This window comes from Kogia breviceps, chromosome 17 (genome assembly GCF_026419965.1).
Source record: "Kogia breviceps isolate mKogBre1 chromosome 17, mKogBre1 haplotype 1, whole genome shotgun sequence".
Lineage (NCBI taxonomy): Eukaryota > Metazoa > Chordata > Mammalia > Artiodactyla > Physeteridae > Kogia > Kogia breviceps.
Window position 1 is genome coordinate 49,675,575 of NC_081326.1, and position 12,966 is coordinate 49,688,540.

The 12,966-nt window shown below is 35.2% G+C and overlaps 1 protein-coding gene across 1 annotated transcript in view; it reads right to left on the minus strand.

The window, feature by feature from the left end:
• Positions 1-1,157: 1,157 nt before the first annotated feature.
• The window catches only part of ANGPT1 (angiopoietin 1), a 255,408-nt gene continuing 243,599 nt past the window's right edge, over positions 1,158-12,966 (minus strand). The window contains exon 9 of the mRNA XM_059042848.2: positions 1,158-3,725. Coding sequence (XP_058898831.1) covers positions 3,565-3,725 — 161 coding nt within the window. The 3' untranslated portion in view covers positions 1,158-3,564. The remainder of the gene's footprint in view (positions 3,726-12,966) is intronic.

Sequence of the window (12,966 nt, forward strand, 5' to 3'; positions counted from 1 at the left end):
AAATAGCTCATACAACTCCACATCAAAAAACAAACAAACAAAAAACCAATTAATAAATGGGCAGAAGAACTGAATAGACTTTTTTTCAAAAGAGGAAATGCAGATGGCCAACAGACACATGAAAAGATGTTCAACATTGCTAATCATCAGGAAAACGCAAATCAAAACCACAATGAGACATCACCTCACACCTGTCAGAATGGCTGTCATGAAAAAGAACACACATAACAAACGCTGGCCAGGATGTGGAGAAAAGGGAACCTTCGTACACTGTTGGTGGGAATGTAAATTGGTGCAGCTACTGTGGAAAACAATATGGAGACTTCTCAAAAAAACTAAAAATAGAATTACCATCTGGCCCAGCAATTCTACTCCTGGGTATGTATCAAAAAAACCCAAAAACACTCATTTGAAAAGATACAGGCACCCCAATGTTCATAGCAGCATTATTTACAACTGATAAAGTATGGAAGCAACCTAAGTGTCCATCAGCAGATGAATGTATAAAGAAAATATATATATATATATATATATATATGATGGAATACTACTCATCTATAAAAAAGAAGGAAATTTTGCCATTTGCAGCAACATGGATGGACTTGTAGGGCATTATGCTAAGTGAAATAAGTCAGAGAAACACAAATACTGCATGATATCAATTACATGTAGAATCGAAAAAATACAACAAACTAGTGAATAAAACAAAAAGCAGCAGACTCACAGATGTAGAGAACAAACTAGGGGTTACCAGTGGGGAGAGGAAAAGGGGCAGAGGCAATATAAGGGTAGGGGAAAAAAAAGGGCTATTATGGGATTGTATTAAATCATGTGCATGAAGCTTCTGCAAATTGTAAAGCACTATAGAATTTAAAGAATCTTTCATTCAAAAAAAACACATAAGAAATTTTTTAAAATAATAATTGACAGGACATAACAATCATACAGTAGAGATGTGGGATTCAGAACCATTGCTTTGATCTAACATTCTAAAGGAGTTAAGCTTTCTTATCACATCCAAGACTGAAAATTTTTCAAAGATTGAGGCTTTAGTTCATTTAGTAGGTTTTTTTTTTTTTATGGAGATTATACTTCCATATATCTCTAATTTTAAAACTTGTAAAATATTTAAAATGAGATGGAGTTGCACATATGTTACTTTCAATTTTATTTAAATCAAATAAAGCTGTGACTGATGTGAAGAAATTGGCATAGAAACTACATGAATTATCATACAAATTTAAAGACAAAATCTTATTACCTAATTATCTTATCCTGAATAATTAAATGCAAAGGATATACATGTTAAATGGCCACAAACATGTAGGCCATTTAGGATACAGTGCACAAATGAGGTCATAAAATATTTTATACTGCTTTATTATAAATAATTGGAAATATTTCATTTTTCAAACCCAGGTAACAAAACAGTAAATATCATGCATTTTCTTTTTTTCATAATTTCCTTTTATTTTTGTATTATGAGTTGGGAAATAGTATTACTTATCAAAAGACTGGTTAAAAAAAAAAATCTGTAGGAACACACAGAACACTCACTTTCATTCACTTAAATGAAAACAAACAAGAAGGTTTTTAGAGGGAGAGGCTAAACACTGCTATGAAGGAGTCTCCAAGAACAGAAAAACTGTGGTATACCTGCGAATATCACTTGTAAGGCAAAACATGTTTGTACACACACACAAAAGTTATAAACACTTGATGGTAAACTTTAAAAAATAATTTATTAAAAATGTGAGTAGCTTTATTTTCTCAAGTGGAGAAAAGCCAAAAAGGCACAATAGATCAAGTCACCAGGTCTAAAATTGGTATTGTTGCCCTGATAAAAACTTTTTTTAAGAAAGGAGACCCAATATGGATTTCAATTTTCTTATCTCATAGTATACCTCATGTTTTGATAAAAACTGTTCACTCTTGTAACCTTGGACACGTAGAGGCAGAAAGCACTTCCTGATAAAATATTGTAGTAACTTCAAATTCCCACAAAAATCTGTGCTCCAAATTCACTTAAAATAGATTATCCCATAGGAATATTTTCATTAAGAGATTTATAGCAGCTAGTAATTAGAGTTTTCTTAGTCAAGTGACTATGATTAATTTTCTTTTTTGTGCATGTGTTTTCCTTAATGTATAATACAAAGTTTGCCAATTTTCTTCCTTAATGATAACGTATTAACATCAGAAATTGCCTAAGAAAACAGGGCCCAAGGGAGAAAAATATGAAGAAATAACATATTTCATAAAGTGTATAGTAGATTTTTTTTGAAGTGTGTTTATTTGCATCAGTTGAGGACAATGTCGCATATTCCAGATTAAACAGCTATTAGGTTTACTATGGATAGAAACAGGCTATGTACAATGATATTTATAATTCTGCTTTCATTTTTCATAGACTTCAGAGTATGTCTTTTATAGAAACTGGAACAGGGTGAATCTGGAAAGCAAGTTTCAGTTAATTAGCAAAAATTAAATTAGCATGAAATAGGGTGAAGAATTGAAGGTAATGATTTTAAAAATAATAAAGTTACACAAGTGTACACATGCAAGAAGGTACTGTAAAATGAACTGTTCCAGTTTACTTGGTTTTATTTCAACTTAATACACTCTAAAATACTGCTTTCATGTATAATATCAAAGGAAATATTAAATGCATGTATATTATTTTAAGGGCTTGATGATATATTTCACATTCTTTAAACTTTACTCAGGCTATAAATATATTTATATATCAGTCAGTTTTTAAAGTAAATGAAAACTGTAGCATGGGGGGGTCATTTTTCACCTTATATGTCCATACTTGATTATGTCCATTTTTTCTGAAAACTGTACCAAAAAAAATCAGAGTAATGGAGTGTATTTCTACCTCACACTGCTATTCTTCAGGCACTATAATTCTTTATAGTTTACCAAAATGGAATCTAAATTTGAAGGCGGGTTAACTGAAATCAACTAGTAAGTATGATTTAGGAATTAGGCTTCTGAAATTCATTTAACCAACTCAGAGGACAATGTTGTTCTTCCTAAACTTTTATTAAAATTGTGCAACAGTACAAACTTATTGTTAGTAGGTTTGCAGAGAAATAACACCATTTCACTGGTGTAACACATCTTTCCCAAAGGATTATGGCAGGCCTGTTTTTATTCTTCACGTATACTCTTTTTGTTGTTATTGTTCATCTTCTTCTTTTTCTTCGGTTTTATGTGAAATAAACCATATTTATCATCTGGTTACTATAGTTCTGTAATAAGATCCAGTAGTAGTTTGAAGCACAGAGAGCTGAACAGTTTCTTCCCTTTTTAAAGCATGACAGTGAGTGGCATTCTCTATAGTCAAGCCATATGAACACAGTCACCCCAAGGAGAGGCTCTTGTGAAATCAAAAGGTTCCAAATTCACAGTCAAGAACCTTGGTGACTTCACATAACTGCTACTTGTTGCTAGAAGGGAGACAATATTGTTTGCTTCAGAAGTTTCCAAGCAGTTTCTCATCTGGTGGCTTCTCCAGATTTCTTAGTGGCCTTTTAAGTTGCTTTTGACATTGTGCCTTCAAAAGTCCAAAGGTCGAATCATCATAGTTGTGGAACGTAAGGAGTAACTGGGCCCTTTGAAGTAATGCCACTTTATTCCATTCAGTTTTCCATGGTTCTGCCCCGCTGTATAAAACATTCCATTTAGATTGGATGGGCCACAAGCATCAAACCACCAGCCTGAAAAATTAGTTAATAACGAAAGAGAGAAGAAGGAGAAGAAACAATTACATAAGTAAACTGAACATTTGGAAATTAATGCCATTAACTGAGGGGAAACTTACTCATACTTATGATTATTTGCAAATAGGAGGTATTCAATAAATATCTTCTTGGTAGTGAAATTGTTTGAAATGGCATCCAATTTAGACAGTGTACAAACAATCAGAAAGAGGAATGCTTTCATGAAAATCAGCTTTCAGTGTCACTCCATTGGGACTCAATTCCCAATGCAACGATGGGGAAGCATCTGGGTTTCAAGATATGCTATAGTCAGGCCTGGATTCATACAAAGGGCAAGTAAAATGAAACCCTTAAGAGGCATTCTACCTGAAGCCTGTTATTGGGAACAATTAATTATTAGCAATAAAGTTCAGAAGCTTAGACAACTGGCATCTAAATACAAAGAATTGTTCTCCATCTACTTCATAATTTTGCCAAGAATTGGCCCTCAGCTGCTTCTGAAATTAACTGGATACCAGAAAATGACTATGAATTTGAATTGCTATGCCCTCTCTGTAGCTTACAGCACTATGGGAAGTGTTCATGAATAGTAGCCATATAGTTCCTATATAGCAGTATTTCTTTCTGTGATTGTTCAAGTTCTTTCTAAACGTAGTAAAAAGAAAAATGATGAGTAACGTAGAGTTCCTACGCTCACATAGCTCTCTGCAAGGATAACTCAGTACTTTATTTTTTAAATGAATTAAGTTCTTAGATTTTTAGATAAAACATAGTACTTTTTCTCCCTCTTCTGAAGTAACACTGCTGAAATCTTTAGGGAGAGATTTATGCCAGAGACATTCTGGCATATTTGTATTTGGATACAGTTGACCTCCCTTTGATTACAGAGTTATACCTAAGGGACTAATAGCTAAAGAAAGAGAAAGCTGTACAGCTGATGTTTAACTGTAACACGAGCATCATCTTGCAGAGACTTTAGAAAAAGTTAAATGGAGAAAAGCTAGTTCTCATTTTTCAATTTTGGAGGATGAATACGGCTGGGTTTGTTTATAGAGTCATACTAGAGGCCTAACAAGCTGTATTAATCGCTAATTCATCCTAGGAAAAAGTAAGGTATGTCAATGAATTTGGAAAGACCCTATATTTAATGTTTTTACCAACTGTATGCAAATAACATAGATATTAATGAAGTCAAAACATGAGGGACAAGCAAGTTCTTATTTGGCAAGGAAGGAGAAAACTGTAAAATTTCACCTTTTTCTTCTTAAGATTAATTCCTTAAAAATTTTTTGGTAAGTATAACTAGTAAAAATATGCTATTTATATCACAAAAGGCTTTCTAATATTAGAGAATTTATTTACCCATAAGACTCTCAAAGGACAAAATGAAACTCAATTGCTTCAGTATTTTAACTTTCTCCTCCTTTTCTATGACCTTCTTGAGGCACTCTTCCATCATGTTAATGAGCCTTTCACAGTCTTTCAAATATCCACCATGGTCTCTAAAGCAAACACAGTTACTCTACTGTCGAGAACTATTACAAATCATAGAATGATCTTCCAAGTTACATTAGGATACTCAGGGTAAAAGCGTGTGGTTTTGTTTGGTTTATAGAAAGCCATAAGAGTTCTGGAAGAGTGTGGGAAGGCAGAGGTCTGTTGGAACAGAAACCTGGCAATGAAGGGCACAGGCTGAAGGATACATTCATTGGGAAACTTCTGATGAGCTTAGGAAAGAGACAAGAAACAACAGGGGCACATGAGGGAATAGGATAAATTGACCTTATGTACATTTTCTAATGAGTAAAGTGGGGTAATGTCTATGGTAAGAACAATGGCATTTTGGAGACGTTGAAAGAAGACCAGAATGTCTGGGTCAAAGCTAACAAGAGAAACAGTAGCCTGAAGCTGAGAGGGTCTGAAGACCAAATCACAGAGTCTTTTGTTCACTATCCTAAGAGCAATGAAAAGGCATGGTTTATATTCCCTATACTTAGTGCTGCATCTAACGGAGTTTGCTTGACAAGTGACTGGAAGGGACTACAGGCTTACTGACAGATTGACTGTTTCTCCTTATAAAGCCTCTATGGTCTGAATTAGTCTAGTTTACTAAAAAAGCTATATTTGATAGACACCTGAATATATATATAGACACCTGAATATACGGTATTCATTTTTTCTTTCTTTATTCATTGAGTTTGTAATTATCATGAATTGTTGTCAAACAACACTCAACAAGACAGATGTGGTCCTTACCCTCGTGGAGCTTACTCCCAACGTGAGAAACAGACCAAAAAAGGTAGCAAATAAATAAAATACCTACAAATCCTGACTCTGATGATGGAGAAAAGGAAGAAGAAGAGGAGAGGGGGAGGAGGAAGTAGAGGGGGAAGTGGAGGGGCAGGAGGAGAAGGAGGAATAGGTAGGGAAGGAGGAGGGGCTACTTAGAATCAGGGAACTACGAAGGAGCATAACAGGAGACACTTACTTGACATTTCATGTTCATGGAAGAAGTTGATATTTAATGAGACCTGAAGGATCAGGAAACAGTCATGTGAAGATGAGGAAAGACTCTTCTAAGCAGAACGTGGCACATGTCAATGCCATGAGGAAGAAAGGGAGCTTAGTGTTTCGGGACTAAAAGAACATCAGTGTAGTTGGTAATACAGTGAACAAGGGGGAGACTTGCAGGGAATGAAGGTGGAAAAATGGCAATCTTGGTGGAAAGCTGAACAATGTGGAAAAACTTATAGTTTATCCAGGCTACTTGTCTATCATCAGGTGAACAAGCAGAACGTTCTCTAGGAATGGGAACCAATATTTAACCAGGGGAACCAGATCTGCCGGGTTAAATGTTTAATCGAATATTATTTAGAGCCCTCACTCTGTAACTGTGGTCCTGCCACAGCTACCCTGAGTATATGCGGCGGCATGATGTAGGGCAGAAAATTGAAGCTAGAATCAAGTCAACAAATACTAACCAATGGACAGACACAGGGGTCAAGGTTGAGTAAAACAAAATTCCCGACTTCAAGGAGTACACAATTTTGTGTAGGAGAGAAACAACTAACTGTTGAAAAATGAGATAATGGCTGTTTAACAGAGATGAAGAAAATCTTAGGAACAGAGGCAGAATGCTCTGTTTGTTGGTCCATAAGGTGTACTCATCAATTGAGCTGGATGCTGAAGGATGGGTGTGAGTTCACTGGACAGAAAGAGATTTCTAAAGACATTGTGTACTCTGGGAGAGCAGGAGAGAGTGCCTGCCAGCAGCTTGGCTTGGCTGGAATGCCAGTGGATAAGGGATTGGAGAAGTCAGGGCTAGCAAAATAAACAGGGTCGAGAACATGGAGGTTTTTATTGTGTGTCTAGAAATATTCCTGTGGGCGATGGGGAGCCTAGAGTACCAGACCAGAAATTAGAAGACCCCGACTTTGATGCCCACTTCACCAACTAATAACTAAGCGTCTTAGGCAATAGTATATATAATATTTGATATTTATTGAACAGTTAATATGCGTCAGGGACTCTGCTAAAATATTTATATGAATTTTCTCATTTTATTACCCAAACAGCCCTACATGGTGTGGCAAGTACTAAAATGAAGACACTGATGCTCAGGTAGTTTAAGGAACTTTTCCAACGTCACACAGTCACTTACGTCCTCATTCCTAAGATGTGGATTATAAATGTCTAATCAACCACCATTTTTCACAGCACAGCTGCAAGGATCATGTAAGATGGTGCACTATTAAAGCCTATAAAATCCTATCTAAGTGCTCTTTTGTAAGTTATCTAGGAAGCAGGCAGAAACATTAGAGCAGAAATAAAAAGGATTAGATCTTATCGGGGCATCATAAAGATTTAATAATGAAGACCAGGTCATTTAGCGCCAACATATTTCCTTATTTACTTGGTAGGGTTAATTAGAGAAATACAAAAATAATTTGCACCCAAATGAGTACAGTTGTTCAATGCTTGCATTGTAAAGACATGGCATTTAAGTACCTAATATGGGTTTTGTTTTCAATGATTTGATTTCATTTCATGTGGAAATCAAAGAGGTCAAGGTGCTTATCTCTTTGTCTTAAGACCAGTGGGCCACGAACACTCTGGATTATCAGAGAGCAATAGACAATAATAAAAAGGATGAATTAAGATGGCAGAAAATGAAATGAAAGGGCAATTATTTTTCATGACAATTTCAGTACTACTGTCCTTTATTAAATACTCTGAACTTCAAGGTCGCAAAAATAGTTATTTCTGTGCAAGTAAGTATTCTCTCTTTTCTCTGACAAGGAACAAGGAATATCTTTGTATCAAATATTTCAGTTTGTCCACTTTCTACCTCTCTTTGAAAAAATTAAGCATGACCAGGTCTTTTAAACATAAATCCTGAAAAGATGTGGTTTTAAAGCATATTTATAGAAAGCAGGCAGAAAGTACAGCAGACTCCTGGTTACTCATAGGTACCCTTAGGCATTCATAAATGATCGTATGTACTCATGGGTACTCAGAACATATGCAAGTTTGCACAGACTGAAGGTGCCCTTGTGAACATATAGAGGAGTGTATGCCTAGGTTGCAGTTCCTCTCTGATAAGATACCAAATAGCTGAATTATATATCTTCTACAATCCTGGGGAAATATTAACTTTGTACTTTGTTCTATAAGTGCCTGGGAATAAAGGATGAGCAATATCTTAAAGAAGTTAAGCTAGAAGAGACACTTTAAGCTTAAAAGAACTCAGTGATGCAAGCAAAGATGGAAGAAAGCAGCAGCTTCTATCTGCTGTTGGGACAACTGATAAAATGTCTTAAATGTTTTAAGATTGGCAATTGCTTAGATTTACTTTGCCAAGCATTTTTCTTTATAACCTGTAACCTCATGTATATTTTAGTAAGAAATCTGAGATGCATGTTTCTAATCCATTTACACTTAACTCATTAAAATTTAGTTTTGTAAAAACTATCTCGGGCTTCCCAGGCCTTTAAAAATCATTTGAGTCTTTTATCTTTGAAGCAGAAAATTCACATTTTATCACGAATAAATGAAACTTTGCCCAGAAAACAGGAACTTGATTCTAAACTCTGTTCTCAGGAAGTTCAAATTTATTTGAAAGTCAGGAAACCAAACTCAAATTCTTCTGATCCTAAACAAAATGTCTCACAACACTTCTTTTCTAAGGTAAAAAGTACAGCAAAGTAAAAAGATATATCTGTGGTTATGGATTTCTTTCACTCATTTTCGATGCACGCATTCTAATCAGCAATAAGCAAAAGAACCTGCACAGAGAATAAGAATTTTCCTCTTTGATAGTGATAAAGGATGACTAAGTTATAGTGATAGAGGATGACTAGTTAGTGACTAAGGAAGAGGCTGAAAAAAACTGATTGATGCCATGGTTATCAATGGGATCATCATGAAAATCACTCGCCGAGTTCACGTGTACAAATTCGGCCCTACCAATAACTAGCCTCAAGGAGCAAGCAGCTGCATGTTCTTGTGTGCGGGAGGCAAAGGACCTTTCCAGAGGTCTGCATTCCTTCTGTCATTTCATTCTACATCCCCTTCAAGTCTAGCACTTGGCTTTTTTTCCTTTCTCTTCTTTTTGTTCCATAGATTAAAAGTTGTTTATCCTGGCTGATAATCTTGAATTCATTTAAATCCTTTACGTATTCTCTTACTGCCTCTTTCCTCCCTTGAACTTCATTTTACTTTTAACCACGTTTAAATGAGGAAATCCTTGTGAAAATGTGCTGCAAACAGTAAAACAGAGCTGAATTCTTGTCTTTGAATGCCATTCCTTTTCAGAGTGGCCGCAGAAGGAGTGGATACGGTAATGGCTTATCTGGAGGTCGAGTTCAAATCTTACTTCTGACATTAATTTTGTGCCCTTAGGCAACTTATCTAACTCTTCTGTATCTCAATTCTTGCCAAAGATCTCTATTTCAAAGGATTTACGAAGTGTCATATAAGTTATTAAATGTAAGTCATTAATGGTAATGAAGAAATGACTGTTACACACTAAGAGTGTGATAGATATTCACTGTATTATTTATTATTAGAGTAAAATATAAACAAAATTGGTTATTTCTCATCCACTGTCAATTAGTAACCTTTGGTGGCAGCCTGGCGCTATAGGCCATTCAGTTCTGATTCACTTTTTTCCAAACTGATCTTTTAAAAGATATTTTCCAATATTATTTGTTCCTTTTCCAATAAGTGAAAACTTCCTCCCACAACAAAGGAGTATAATCCTAAATTTTGCACTTAGGCTGTTCAAATTTATTTGAAAGTTACAAACCTAACACTCAAAGTTTTCTGATTTGGAGTTTAGTCTTCTGAGGTTTGGTTATTCTTAAAATTCAGTCCCAGTCTTCAATATTCATCCCTTTGTTCCATGTTTGTGCATGCAAATTCATATATACATACTTAGGCATTTTAAATCTAGGTTCACAAAAAAGTCACGTTCATACATTGATTTATTTCTATGTCTTCTCACCAGGATCATTTGTGATTTTACAATGTCCTTTCAGAGTCTCTGATAGCAAATTCATTCATTTAATCAATATTTATCAAGCACATCCTATGTGCCAGGCACTGTGCTAGGCACTGAGGATACAGTGGTACAGAGCATGATGTCCCTGTCTTCAAGAACTGTACATTTTTGTGGAATAGGCTTAGAGATTATGTATTAAATAAGAAATTGCTTTGAAATAAAGTAATGCAATGTAGATTTCTGTGGTCAACCTTAAACTATCCATATGGATCTTTTCTCTCAACATTTTTGCCTTAAAACCCAGGGAATGCCAGTTATCTGACAATGGTTAGCACATCCTTCCTGGGTTATCAAAAACTCTAAGATGACTGTATTTTCCCAAAGATCTTGTCACTTCAACCAGTTAGAGAGGCTGTTAATTTCTTTCATTTTCTTTGTCTTCTTCAAGGTTATATAGCAGGCAAGGCAAGTATTTATCAACCCTCTACTGCTAGCATCTGCTAAGTTCTAGGGTGTACTAAGAATTTATGTGTATGGCTTTATCCCGTCTTTTAGAATTGAACTGAGAATATCCTTTGTTAGCTTTAGCAGAGTCTTGTCTGTTGGCTGACATAGTTTATGTGTGGGAAAAGAGACTGGCGTTTTTACCACAACAGATTCTTTCTGCAGAAGGTTAGGTCACATTGTTACATAGCTTTTATATTATATACCAAATAAGAAAATTGTGTTGAAAGAAAAGGTAAGGAAAAGAATGTAAAACAATACCATGTTTTGTTAGCGTTTTTTTTTTTTTTTTTTTTTTTTTAATTTTTGGTTGGCGACCTTTAGTAATTGTAGTTTCTAACAGACTTTTAGAAAAATTTATTTTGAATTGGTACGAAAGACCATGTTTTCTTTGAATGTGAAGTTTGCTATGATTGTGACAATCTAATGAGAAAAGGTTTTAATTTTCATAATTTTAGAGTCATAGATTTTTCTGCATATTTATGTTTATATACAAAAAATCCATACAAACAAAAGCATGAATTGAATGATATTACATTTTCATTTTCTAAATGTTAAATAATAGAGAAAACATTAGGTTTATGATGAAACTGATTCCTTTCTTTGGGCTCAAGAGGGTACAAGAAGGGCTCTCCTGTGGGACTAAGAAAATATTTCCTAAAATCACCTCTTAAATTTATCCCTCCCACTACTGAAATATATAGATTTGTCGTAATATCCTATATAAAGGGGGAAACTTAAGGAGAAAACTTACAAATTTTCTTGAGGTCAATGAATCACAGAACAGATATGTCTGGCTTATAAATGTATGCTGACAAATCATCACTAATGATTAATTAAGAGGTCAGTTCCATAGAAAATGTGTGTGGTAATTTTTGATCTTGAAATATATGGTCTGGTCCCATAAGAAATGTGTAATGAAACAAAAATTATTCAGTATTTAAATTGAATGGAAGAATTTCTGGTAATGTAGAAATAAGTACATATACTTCTGGGGAAGCAGGTATAAAACATTGTGGTATCTATTTCTATTGATGCAAATATGCTTTTTAAGTCCGATATACCTCCTTTCCACTAACAATTTACTATGAACTACAACCCATGCATTGAAAAATAATGTTACCTGTTTTTCTCTACTGTAGCCACAGTTAATACATGGAATAATAAAATCATAGAACCAGAAAAAAATGTGAGAGACAATCTTACCTAGACCCACAACTATAGGGATGGGCATACGTGAACTGTTTCAGATAAATACCTTTCTATTCTCTTCTTGAAGGTGTTCATAACTAGACATGCACAATCCTTCCTGGCAACTCACTCCAGCCTTTGATTCCTGGACACTCCATCTAAAGTCGCTTTCCCCTTCCTTCAATAACTCTGTCACCTGTTATATTTTGTCCCTAGAACTTGTTATGACTTGAAATTGTGTTATTTATTGTTCACTTTTTGCTGATGGTCTTCCTCAGTAGATGCAAGCTCTATTCTGTCTTGCTCATTTTTCTCATAGTTGTTGACTCTTAACAGTTACTCATTAAAAATATGTTAGGGCTTCCCTGGTGGCACAGTGGTTGAGAATCTGCCTGCTAATGCAGGGGACACGGGTTCGAGCCCTGGTCTGGGAAGATCTCACATGCCGTGGAGCAACGAGGCCCATGAGCCACAACTACCGGGCCTGCGCGTCTGGAGCCTGTGCTCCGCAAAAAGAGAGGCCGCGATAGTGAGAGGCCCGCGCACCGCGACGAGAGTGGCCCCCGCTAGCCGCAACTAGAGAAAGCCCTCGCACAGAAACAAAGACCCAACACAGCCAAAAATAAATAAATTAATTAATTAATGAAAAAATATATGTTAAGTTGATAGAAGGAGGTTAGGAAAGAAGGAAGATCAAAATGTTCTACCTTATGTCTAGCTGAAATACCTTCTGCTTTCAATTATGCCTATCTCCTGTTTTTCAGTCTTTGACAGATAAGGGTAACAATGATACCACATTCTCCAACAAAAAATCCCTCCATGTACTTGAAGAAAACTATTTAGGACAGTTAAGCAGGCAATAAATCTTACTTTATCCTTAATTCCTTTTAGAAGAAACAATGGAAAATATATAAATAAACAAGATAAAACCAAAAGCTTCAATTGATGATGACAGAGAACTAAGAATTATTAGTTTCAAGGAGTATGAAATCTCTCTGCTTAAAAGAGACTATTTTTAAAAAAGAGAGGAAAAATAATCAG